Source organism: Felis catus, chromosome B3 (genome assembly GCF_018350175.1).
Source record: "Felis catus isolate Fca126 chromosome B3, F.catus_Fca126_mat1.0, whole genome shotgun sequence".
NCBI classification, from domain to species: Eukaryota; Metazoa; Chordata; class Mammalia; order Carnivora; family Felidae; genus Felis; species Felis catus.
Window position 1 is genome coordinate 30,431,751 of NC_058373.1, and position 12,096 is coordinate 30,443,846.

General features: G+C 58.0%; 1 protein-coding gene across 4 annotated transcripts in view; it reads right to left on the reverse strand.

The window, feature by feature from the left end:
* Nucleotides 1-1,066: 1,066 nt before the first annotated feature.
* Nucleotides 1,067-12,096, reverse strand: part of LINGO1 (leucine rich repeat and Ig domain containing 1) — a 196,716-nt gene continuing 185,686 nt past the window's right edge. For all 4 annotated transcript variants that reach the window (XM_045059005.1, XM_045059004.1, XM_019832024.3 and 1 more), the window contains one exon: nt 1,067-3,962. In XM_045059005.1, the coding sequence (XP_044914940.1) occupies nt 2,106-3,950 (1,845 nt within the window). In that variant the 5' untranslated portion in view covers nt 3,951-3,962 and the 3' untranslated portion in view covers nt 1,067-2,105. The remainder of the gene's footprint in view (nt 3,963-12,096) is intronic.

Genomic DNA, 12,096 nt, shown 5'->3' on the forward strand with positions numbered 1-12,096 from the left:
CAACCTTTCCACACCAACATTCCAGAAGCCTATAGAGAGATGTTCCTGTTTCTTCCAAGGGATAAAACCATAGTTCCAAGGGCTTGAGGTTTACCCAGAATCAGGGACAGTCCTGGGGTTGTTGCTGAGAGAGGTGGATCGGGGCAGTCTGTCCCAGCTGTTGGCTGTAAGCTGCATCAGCTGGGAACCGAGAGCAGAGCAGGCTTTCAGGTACATCTGTGGATCAAATAAATGAATGAATGAGTGAGTGAATGAATGAATGCATGAATGAATGAATGAATGAGTGCCAACTCCCTGCCAGACTCTGCTCACCAGGCCACCCCACCAGAGGTTTGGTTTAGAAGGTGCTAGGCATGCAGCTACCTAGTCCGTGCCAACTTGGGTTGGGGGTGTGAGCCCCAGGAAGAGCCCCGGATGGAGGAGCTACATTCTGAAGTCTTGTTGTCAAGTGCTGACCTCCCCACTGCTTCCCCTTCACATTCAGCTTAAGTCTGCGTCACTGGATTCTCCCCTAGCCTGAGGACTAACAGGGAGCAGGGTCATCTTGGGCCCACCGTGGGGCTGAATCCGCGTAATCCCTGAGGAGAAAGAGGAAACTCGGAGGGGAGAAGCCAGGCCTCCCTACCCTGGTGGGCACCCCCTGCCTGACGGGGATGGGGATGAGCACATGGGTCGTTGGCCCAGCTTCTCGAGCCAGGGCCCACGGTGTCAGGGCAAGTTACAAGGTGACCTGGCTGGCTCTTTGTACTTCTGTCATCCGGGACATGCCTTTCCAGGGCCGAGTCTGGAATGGCTGGGTTTGGTGTGAATGGGCGGGGCCGCTTCTGACCCTCTAGATCAGCTTGAGTGTCTGGATCCTACCCCCAAACCCATGACTCTTCAGAGCCCCGACTAGGCTCAGAGTATGGTTGGTGGTGGCCTGGAACGCTGTCCTGGGAGGAGCCTCTGAAAGTCCCTGGAGCGGCCCTCCCCTGGTGTGCCCCCAACCCTGACCCCATGGAGATCCCTTCGGGAGCCCCATCCCCGACAGTGAGATAATAATGACCATAATGAGAACAGTCACCCACACATGTGCACAGCGCTTTACAGGTTACAAAGTGTTTCACATACATCATCTCATCAATTCCTCACAACAGCCCTGTGAGGTAGGCAGGGCGGGGAGTAACGTTTCCATTTGTACAGATGTGGAGACTGAGGCCCAGAGAGGGTCAATGACCTGTTTGAAGCCACACCGTAAGTCAGCAGCAGAGCTGGGACCAGAAGTCAGGCCTCGGTCCCGCCTCCAGCCCCTGGCTCTCTCCACTGACTGTGCTGTCCTCCGGGAGGACCCCAGCCTCTGTCCAGAGTCTCGGCCACACCCGAGCCAGGCCCCCCAACCCCTGGCAGTAGTGCTTCCTGGCAGCTTGGCAGACAGCCCCCACCCCCTTCAGGCAGCCCTGTCTCCTCCACCTGCTCCCTGCAAACAGCCAGCCCAGAGCTGGGCCCGCACCTGCCCCGCTGCCTGCTCGTGTCGGTCGCCCGGGCAGGTGGGGCTCGAACCTCCTTTCCTGTTTTCCTGAGTGATCCCTCCCCATAGGGGAAGAGAAGAGAAAGGAGGAAGAGAAGGAGGAGGAGGAGGAGGAAGAGAAAAACAAGAAACTGAGTTGGAAGAGGGCCCTGGAGCAATCAGGACGTCATAAGTTTGCATTCCGACTAGCTATAGGAAATAGTGTTTTTTTTTCTCTTTTTATTATTTCAAGTTTTCATAAAAATCCATAATTATTGAAACCCAAGTTACAGAGGAAGTTCGTAACTTTTTTTATTGAATTATTGACTGTGCTGCATGTCGGTCTGTCAGCTTCCGACTCCAGTCTGTCAACGAGTGCCCCTGTGCAGGTGGGTCCCCAGGCCTGGACTGCTGAGGTCCTGCTAGGAAGAGGGCAGGCGGTGAGGGCCGGCGGGGGGGTGGGGCGGGCAGCAGGGAATGGGGCTGGGAGGAAGAAAAAGAGTGTGTGTGTGGAGGGGCAGGGAGAGGCGGGAAGGATCGAGGAGCGAGCGTATGGCGGCCAGGCCCCTTCCCCTGCCCGGCTAGCCCGGGGGGTCCCTGCCCCTCCCCCGCCCCGTCCTCATATCATCTTCATGTTGAACTTGCGGGGCGCGTCGGCAGAGCTGATGCCTGCGTCCGACTTGCGGGGCACGTACTCGATCTCGATGTTGTGCTTCGTGTTGCCTTTGCCCCGGCTCCAGAGAAAGAGCAGCACCAGGCAGAAGAGGACGACGCCCAGGAAAGAGATGAAGCCCATGGTGGTGGCAATGATGAGGGTCTTGATGTCGAAGGGGAAAGGCACGGTGGCTCGGGTGCTGTTGGCCTCTCCCTCGCCCGGCTGGTTGGAGATGAAAGCGAAGGTCTTGTTGGGCTGATGGGGCCAGTCGGGCGAGTAGCTGCGCACATGCAGGTGGGCCGGCATGGAGTCGTTGCCGCCCGCGTTGGCCGCGATGCACAGATACGTGCCATTGTCCTGTACCTGGGCGTAGCGCACCTCCAGCGTGCCGTCGGGGAAGACTGTGAGCCGCCCGTTGCTCTTGGCCGAGACCAGGTGCTTGCGGGGTGAGAGCCAGAGGATGGCGGGCGGCGGGTCGCCATCTGCCCGGCACACAAACTGCACCGTGTGGCCCTCGTCCACAAACACCTGCTGGGCTTTGCGGTCCCGGATGCGGGCGCGGCGGCAGGTGAAGTAGTTGGGCAGGAGCACGTCCGGGAAGTCCTTGAACTCCTTGCCCTGGACGAATTCGGGTGTGGCACAGGTGGGCTGCTGCCGGTTGAAGTTGAGCCGCCAGCGGCGCCGGAACACCCACAGGAGCCGGCAGTCGCAGGCCAGCGGGTTGGAGTCCAGGATGAGCGTCTCCAGGTTGCCCACCGAGTGGAAGGCTGACTCCTCCAGTGTGGTCAGCTGGTTGCCCGAGACGTTTAGCACACGCAGGTAGTTGAGGCCGCGGAAGGCATAGGGCTCCACCACAGCCAGCTGCCCGCCCACCAGCTGGATCTCCTGCAGCCGTAGCAGCTCATGCAGCATGGAGCCCTCAATGGTGCCGATGGGATTGTAGGAGAGGTTGAGGAAGCGGAGATAGACCAGGTGGCGCACAGCCAGGTAGGGCACGGCGGTCAGATTGCAGTGTGTGATGGACAGGGATGTCAGGTTGAGGCCATAGAGGCAGTTGGGTGTCATGGTGTCCAAGTAGGGCCAGTGGGAGATCTCCAAGACCTTGAGCCGGTACAACCTCTTGAAGGAATAGTCCCGGATGGCGTTGATGTTGAGGTGCCGGAGCCTCAGGACGATGAGACTGTGCAGGTGGGACAGCGCCTCGGTGGGGATGGAGGTCAGGTTGCATTTCTCCAGTGTCAGCTGCTCCAGGCTGTTGAGGCCGCTGAAGGCTCGGTGGGAGATGTAGACGAGGTCGTTGTCGCCGACCTCCAGCGACTTGAGGTTGTACAGGTCCTGGAACATGTAGTCCAGCAGGATGACGATCTTGTTCTCGCTGATGTCCAGTTTGGTCAGGTTACTGAGGCCGGTGAAGACGCCCAGGGGGATGAGCTTCAGGCGGTTGCTGCGCAGCCCCAGTGTCCGGAGGCTGAAGAGGTTGTTGAAGGCGCCGGGCTCCACGGCACTCACGATGTTCTCGTTGAGCTCTAGCTCTTCCAGGTGTGGGAAGCTGGCGAACTCGTCCTGGTTGAGCGTTTTGATGCGATTCTTGCCCAGGTCCAGCAGGCGGGTCTCGGTGGGGATGCCCTCCGGAACCGCCACGAAGCGCTTGCGGTGGCAGAGCACGGCGCGGTCCTGGGCCGAGCACTCGCAGCGGGGCGGGCAGCCCGTGGCGGAGCCTGACAGCACCGAGCCCAGCACCAGCAGGAGGATGGGCTGCCAGCAGGCCAGGAGGGGGCTGGGCATGCTCCTCGCGCCCCCCGCCAGCATCCTCTCGCTCACCTGCAGCCAGGAGCAAGCACAGGACAGAGGGGGCGGTTAGAGGAAAGGGTCTGTCTGGACCCCAGTCTGTGCCCTCCTGCCCCTGTTAGAATGTCCCCGACACGGAGAGCTGGGGGTCCACAGTGGTATAGGTCGCTCCTGGAACCCCACAGTGAGGTCCCGATGCCCAAGCCGGAGAGCCTCCTGCCACCCCGTGCTGCTTCCTCCTTGCTCCCTATCCTGCCCAGAGCCCTCCCAAGGAATTTCCCAGCACCCCTGGGGTTGAGGGGGTTCCCTGAAAGGACAGGATCACCTCAGAGGAGCCTGACATCGGCACCCCAGGTGGCATCCGCCTCCCTTACAGTTTACATTTTACAGGCAATGTGATCCAGGCACACACCCCGCACCCCACCCCACGCCCCGAGCCTCAGCTTCCCCTGGTGCTCATCAGGGAGAAAGCCGGACCTGCTGAGTGGCCTCGGGGCTCACCGAGGGAATCAAAGGGGCCCAAAGGCTGAAGCCTCTGGAAACAGCCTGCAGAGGAGCATGTCTGGTCCCCAGGCTGTCAGGCCAGGGCTTCTGAGGCTGCTGGGGGCCACCCTCTCAGCCTTTAGCCTGAACTTCCTCAGGCACAGACACCACGGCGCCCTCCTCACCAGCACTGCAGCTGAGCCCCCAGCCCAAGAGTCCTGGGATATCAGCAAACCCAGTGGCACCTGTCAGTGTGCATTAATTTGCTTCCCAATGGGGTTTCTGGATCAGTGGAGGGCACCCCCGCCAGAACCCAGGACTCTACCCTGATGTCTCCCATCTGTCTCTGGGGGTTCCGATCACACTCCTCCTGGAGCCGGGGTTCTGTGAGGCTGCTAGTCTGAGGTGGGAGCATTCAGATTCCCATAGCCCAGGACGGCAGTGGCAGCTGGAGGCGCCCGTCCACACTGTGGCACTGAGGACGCAAGGCTCGTTACAGCTGGGCCCTGAGGAACACGACGGGCTTGGGTGGCCGTGACAGGGGTAGTGGCACCAGGAGGGGGCCCAGCTTGAGTACAGGCTGTAGGTGGAGTAAGCAAGGGGTGTGGGAGAGTGAGCCTCCCCGCCCCCTCCACCCCCGTGGCTCTCCCCCAGCTGTGTTGAGAGGCTACTTGCTCCCACCTGTGCCCAGACTGCCTCTGCCATCTCCTCCTTCCCTCCTCTGTTCCACCCCATGGAACAGCAAGGTCAGCAGGGAGCTAGGAGGGCTAGTCTGGACTTCTTGCAACCCCAGGGGTTGGGCCAGGTGGTCTCTGGGGGCCAAACAATAGCCCAACTGCTCACATGCCACCTTTGGGCCTCTGCCCTGTTCACACACCCCACACACATGGTGCCAAGGGGGGCTCACCACAGGAAGGGGACGCCCAGGCTGGGAGGGCCCCACATCTCTGCCCCTGATCAGGCCCTTCTCCCATCTCTCCCAGCACACCCTCACCCCAACACACACTGTACAGAGCCTCTGCTTTCAAGGCCACAGGTCTTGTCATCCACACTTCAACTCTTCAGGCAAGGGGGGCTCAAAGAGCCTGTGGCTGCCCAAGGAAACCCAGCCTGTAGAAGGGGGTGGATCTGGGACCAGAGCTCTAGTCTGCGAGACATGCCACACAACTTCCGGTGCTCCCGCAGTCTCCCAGGACTGACAGTGCTCCCTGGTTGTTGATCGACTAAGTGACTGATTAACCGGAGAGGGCTCTGGGTGTTAATGACATGTTATGGAATCTGCAAGGTTTTGTCATCCCCAACGGCTCTGCCCACCCCCCCTCCCCTCAGCCCCTCTCATCCTCTCTCCAGACTCCTGTGGTTCAGCCTCCCCCACCCCACCCCCACCAGGCCATTTTCCACAGTCACACATGCTCCAGTCACCCACCAGAAAAGCAAACATCCTGACAGGCGATCAATAAGTAATTGTGCCGGCAGCTGGGGCCGGCGCGGGTATGAGGCTGGGGACCCGGAGAGGTAAATAGGACTTTTAGCGCCCAGCGCAGGGCTGGGCTGATGGGCGAAGTGGGGGCTGCTGGAGAGGGGGCTGAGGACTGACAGGGGGGACAGAAAGGGCACAGGGCACCTGAGACGCTGATAAGTCCCTCACATACACGAGAATAAAGCATTCAAAGCCACCACCACCCTGCCTCAACCTACCCACGTACTCCTCTGCCACCAGTCTGCTCCGTGAAACCACCCAGGTGTCCCCACCTTGTCCTGGCTCTAAACCATCTGCTTTTGGAGGACTCTCCCAGCCTCCTGCCCTAGCAGCCTTTGTGACCTCCCTTTCCAAACGTCGCCTCCTCCACGAAGCCATCCGGAACCTATGCAGTCAGAAATCAACTCTTTCCCACGACACTGAAGCACCTTACACTTATTAGTAGTGACGTTACATAACTGCTGTAGAGCACACCTTGTTCTAAAAATAACTTGAGACAACTGACAGAAAACATTATGCAACAAGATAAAAAGATAAAGCCAGCCAGTGAGGAAAGAATCCCACGAAGTCATGCATAACGACTAAAGGTGAGAGCTTCCTGGGAACCTGAACAAAGAGGCAAATACGCTCAGATCCTCAGCGCCTGGCGCCGCGCCCGTGATGTATGCTTAATCCTGGGTCAAACAGTCACGGGTGCTTCTGTCTCACAGAGCAGCGCCCAGGGGTGTCCTCTGAAAGAATGTATGCAAGAGTCTGTGCAGGGGTTGAGGCCCTGTGAGTGAGCAGGCCCGCTGAGCAATGACAGAGTGGAGAGTTCACATACGTCGATGGAAAAGCATTGCTTGGTGTGGCTGCCACACTCCGGCCTGGCAGTTAGACCCGCAGACGACAGGCCATGCTCCCCGGGACCAAGATAGCTTCAGAAGGGTACATCCTCCTAATTGCCTCATCCCTCACCTTTTACATGTGGCTGTCCTGAAAGGTGGGGAAACTGAGGCCTGGAGAGGTTAAGAAGCCTGCCCGAGCTGGCACGGCAGGAGCACAGCACACGGGGCCTAGTCTCCTGGCCTGGCACCCCCAGGGGGCCCCTGTCATTGAGGGGTGCTGACAGGGCTGTGTCTGAGGGGGTCACCAGAACTGCTGAGTGGGCAGTGTGCTCCTGCCTTCCTGGCAGGGCGAATCCCGCTGGTTACTCCTGCAATTGCAGAGAAGTGTTTTATGCATTTTAATCAGCGTTTTATTTTGGATCCTTGCCCCCTGAAGGGCTTCCCACAAGGGCAAGAGTTTAAAAATTGGACCAATAAATACAAAGGGAATAAACATCGAAAGCAGGCAGGTGGGCAGGCAAAGGGAGAGCTGTGCCCGGGGCACAATGTTCAGACAACACAGCAGTCTGAGCCCTCCCGATCCCAGAGTGGTGAGAGAAGCTGAGCTGTCAGACCTGCTCTGCAAAGGGCTGCCTCCACCATCACACTCTCACTCCTATCCTGGGGTATATATGCCTGGCTCAGTTGCTCCCCACTCTGGCCTCAAATGGTTCTTCGGCCACGCCTACTCTGCTGTGTGACCTTGGGCAAGGCCTGCCCTCTCTGGTCTATTTCCTCCCGATAACAGTGAGGGGCTGGATTCCAGGATCCCTGAGGGAGCCCACAACAGAAAATGACTTTCACCAGCTAGAAAGTCAACATTCTCAAACCTGGTTAGAGGAGGAGTGGGGGCTCAGGCCCCAAACTGCAGTTCCACCGGGCCCGGAAGGATCTATCTGAAAGGCTCCCCAGTGGGGCTGTCCCCTGTGGGGCTCAGGATGGGAAAGGGGACTGGTGGGGACAGAAGGGGCATCAGATCACCCATGAGTAGACTTGGGGAGAGGGTGAGGGTTATTCCATCTCCTAAGGCAGCATTCAAAAGAGATTATTTTGTAGCCATTTGACAGATAAGAACTCAGCCTTCCTGAAGGGAATTCATTCACCCTCAGGCCTAGGCACAAAGTTAGGGGGCAGCACAGTTCTGTTCCCCCTGGTCAGCTTGCCTGCCCGAGAGCTGCCTGGTGTGAAGCAGGAATTCTGGACACACAGGCAGAGCAGGGAGGGGCAGGCCTGTCAGGGCAGTGCTGGGGAAGGCCCCAGGGTTGGGGCGGGGGGGTCCTGCCCTTAGAGAGCTCAGGTAGGCGCCCTGCCCCCCAGACCCGACCTGTTCCTCGACTATGCACGTTGAACACACTGAGTTTCTTCTCCTGTGCCTGCTGCCATTGTCCGTGCTAGAATCTCACCTAATTTGGGGTGGGCTGCAGCACAGAATAGAAGGTTTTGTCATTTTAGGTTTATGGTATCAATATTTCATGGTGCTTCCACTCAGCACTCTTCAGGGAGCGCAGGCCTCCCCAGAACACACAGGCACAAGGTCCCTGGCATGGAGGTGCCTGCTGTCATTGCTGGGGGCTCGGGACCTCTGGGTGTCAGCCTGGCCTTATGACCTGAGCAATCGCGGTGGGCTGTTGCCCCACGTGCAAATGAGGTGGGCATATGCCCCCTCACCTCCTGTCCTGACATCCTACTACGACTGGGTCTGCAACAGGAGGGAGTGAGGAGGGACGAGGGACTTGGCGGACCTGAGGGGGCTGAGGGCATCAGAACGTCTGCCTACGGCCCTATCCAGCTCTGCCACCAAGAAATGCGTGGAAGAGCAGGAGAGGAAAGGTGACAGCAATAGAGAAGAAAAGACACACAGACGGCCATGCAGGAAAGACAGGGAGGAGAAGAGAGAGTCAGAGAACACGGAGGAGAAAGACGGGCACCTGGGACAGTGGGCAGGGAAGGTTGGCCCGGGTCAGGGGAACACAGAGCGAGAGCTTGCCCCACAGCTTCGACTCCCATTTCGTGAGCTCCTGTGCACATGCTGCATGTCCCAAGCCCTGGGCCCGTTACATCTCCTGTCCTGACCACCACCCCATGAGGTAGGTTGGATTACTCAGAAAAGTGAAGGCACCCATGCAGGGTGACCAAAGAACAGAGGCAGATTCCTCGTGGCCTGCCCTGTCCCCAAGTCCCTGCCTGCCTGGGGTCCCTTCTTTGCCTTCAGCTCCAGGACATGGAGCCACTGGATCCATTTCATGAAAGGATGAAGTGTGTTAGTGGGAAGTGTATTATCGGCTCAGAGGCAGCTGTGGTCATGTGGCCGGGGGAGGGGTGGAGGTGGGGGTGGCATGAGGCTTGGCTACAAAGCCCTCAACAGTCACCCTAGGTCGGGGTGTTTCTCCCCTAGCAATGGCTGGCTGTCCACCACATGCCCAGAGCTCTCGCATTCAGCTTTCAGAATCCAGCTCAAGAAGGGGTCACCCTCCTGGGAACCCCTCTCATCTCTGCCGTGTCCGGTGTCCGAGGAGCGCCCGCCACTGCTGTGTTCGCTCTCTCCCTTCCTCCCTGTTGGAGCTTCTGCAGCCTCCTCTGTGTCCCCCAGATTGAGAACCCCCAGGGCAGGGCCAGGGCTGACAGAACCTCACCCATCCTCAAAGGGGCAGAGAGAGCCAGTCAAACAACTCCTGAGAACAGCCCCTCCTAGGGCTTTCCTGGAGGAGGACGTGTCAGGAGAGCTCAGGCTGAACACAGATACATTTCCACGGGCCAAGAAGGGAGCAGGGGGAAGGCACTTTCGAGGGAGGGAATATGCTAGCAAAGGTGTGCAGGGGTGGAAAGCACCCAGGGACTCCTAATTGCTTCTCTCCTACCCCAAATCCAGATGGTTCCTCCCCGGCTCCTTCTAAAGCCACTCCATTCTAGCTTTCTAGGGCTAATCCCTGCTGAGGTGTGAATGGCTGATAATAGTTTAAGGTGTGAGCAGCTAATGGGGGAAACCCAGTCCCTGGCCAGCCTAATTGGGCAAGGGCTGCCCCCTGGCACAGGGAGTTTGAGTGGACAGGGAACCCTAAGAGAGGAAGGTTCCGGTGCCCAGGCTGGCCTCCGGCAGGAGAAATCCTGTCTGTGCGGTCAGCGGGCGGGCAGCATGGCAGCCTCTGTCTGTCTCCTCCTGGGCTGGCCTGCCCGCCTTGGCCTGTCCTCTCCCTCTCCCTTCTCCTCCTCCTGCAGCTGCCCCCCACAGGGAGAGAAAAATCAACCTGGAAGAAAATTGAGGTCATGTCCTTTGTCGTGTATAATTCTTTATTTTCCTCTTGCTCTTGGTTTTGGCAGAGTTGCTGGGCTCCTGGGGCGTGTGTGTGTGTGTGTGTGTGTGTGTGTGTGTGTGTGTGTGTGTAGGGGGGTGGCCTGTGTGGGTGTGTGTGCCTGCTGTCCCTCCTCCCACCACTCCACATCCTCCCTTGCCCAGTGCCACCAGCCCCATCTCTTAGGCGCATTTGGAAACTCAAGCCTCTCCCAAAGGTGCTCACCCGGCCTCTCGGCCACAGCCGAGCTGGAGGGTGCTGACTGGGCACGGGGTGACTGCCTGCCCGTTGGCTAGGCCAGCTGCCTCTGTGTGTGGCCCTGGGCAAACACCTGCCCCCTGCATGTGAGGGAGGGATGCCTCTGCCCACCCCACAGCCCACCCCCCCGGAGCACAGCTGATCTCAGGAGCTGCTAGCCTTCCGGCCAGCCCACAGCTCCAGGCCGTTTTTAGGATAAATTATGAATTTTAATTGTCAAAGCATCTTAGTGTTTAAAGGTTTCTATGTATAGGCCGCCAGGAGTGGCCAGCTTGGTGGGGAGGAGCAGGGGTGGGGCAAGGCCTAGAAGAGCCCCCCTCTGGGTAAGCAAAGGGCATGGGGCTCACGGGTCCCAGGCCTGGGCTCCAATCAGGGCCCACTGTGCACCTGCCCTGCCATATGACCTTGGGTGACCCTGGACCACTCTGGGCGCTGCCTGTCTCTTCACAGACTTCTTCTGAGGTGAGAGTCCAGCCCGGAAGCTAGGAGCTGTCCTGGGGGAAGTGGGAGGAAGCCACTGGTTCTAGGAAGCTTCTTAGTTGTCTGTACTGAGGTCACCTGAGTGGACAGCACCCCTACTTGGATTGGAGCTGTCCCACGATCGAGGAGGGGTAGACAAGCACCCATGTGGTGACCTGATGGCGCTCAAGGAAAACCCAGGTCCCGTACCCCTACATCTCCCTTCACACCTCCTCTCTGAGTCTAAGATACCAACATAGGTTCAAAGGGGCAAGGAGGTGCCCCAGAAAGCCTCTGGCTCCATCCCCCACCCAGGCCATCTTGGGAGGTGCCTAGCAGATCCCCTCATGCATACTGGTTGCCCCAGTCCTCAGGGCTCCTCTACCTTGGGAACAACTCAGATCGGCCCGTCTCAGGCTTTGGAAGCCTGGAAACCAGCCAGTCCCTACCTGGGAGGGCCATCAGCCTTGAGCTTGAGTGAGGAGGAGCTCATAGCCTCAGAGACCCGCCCAGGGCAGGGAGCAGCTTGCTGAGAGCAACAGTATGGCATTGGAAGGCCAGAGAACTAATAAATATAATGATAATGAGGGCCTCTTGTGTGCCAGGCATTATTCTAAGCACTTGCCGTATAAAAATTCGTTTCTTAGGGTGTCTGGATGGCTCAGCTGGTTGAGTGTCTAACTCTTGGTTTCATCTCAGGTCACGATCTTGCAGTTCGTGAGATCAAGCCCCGTGTCGGGCTCTGTGCTGGCAGTGTGAAGCCTGCTTGGGATTCTCTCTCTGCCTCCCTCTCTCATATTCTCTCTCTCTCTCAAATAAACTAAAAAAATAATTCATTTCTGCCACCACAACTTGTTGAGGTAGGCCATGTTATTATCCCCATTTTGCGGATGGGAAAACCAGAAGCAAAAACAGGTTCTATAACTTGCTCAAGGTCAAACAGCTAGCATAATACGAACTCAAACGTGAACTTGGTTCAATTTTCACAGCAATCTTATTAGGCTGATCCCCATTTTACAGATCAGAAAACTGAGACACAGAGAGGTGATGCAGTTTGCCACAAGTTACACAGCAACAGATGGCAGAGCTGGGATTAGGACTGAGGCAGTTGGACCCAAGGCTGTCCTGGCCAGGGTTGCATACTGCCTTTCCCAGATTCAGGTTCAAGGGCCTACTGAGCGGTATGATTGTGGGCAAACGGCTTTGTATCTCAGGGCTCCAAACTCCTTATTCAGAAAAGGGGACAGCAGACTTCACACCGCCCTCTCAAGGCTGGAGGCAGAGAATTCAAAGAGAGGGAAGGAAAGAGACATTTATATCGAACCCATATA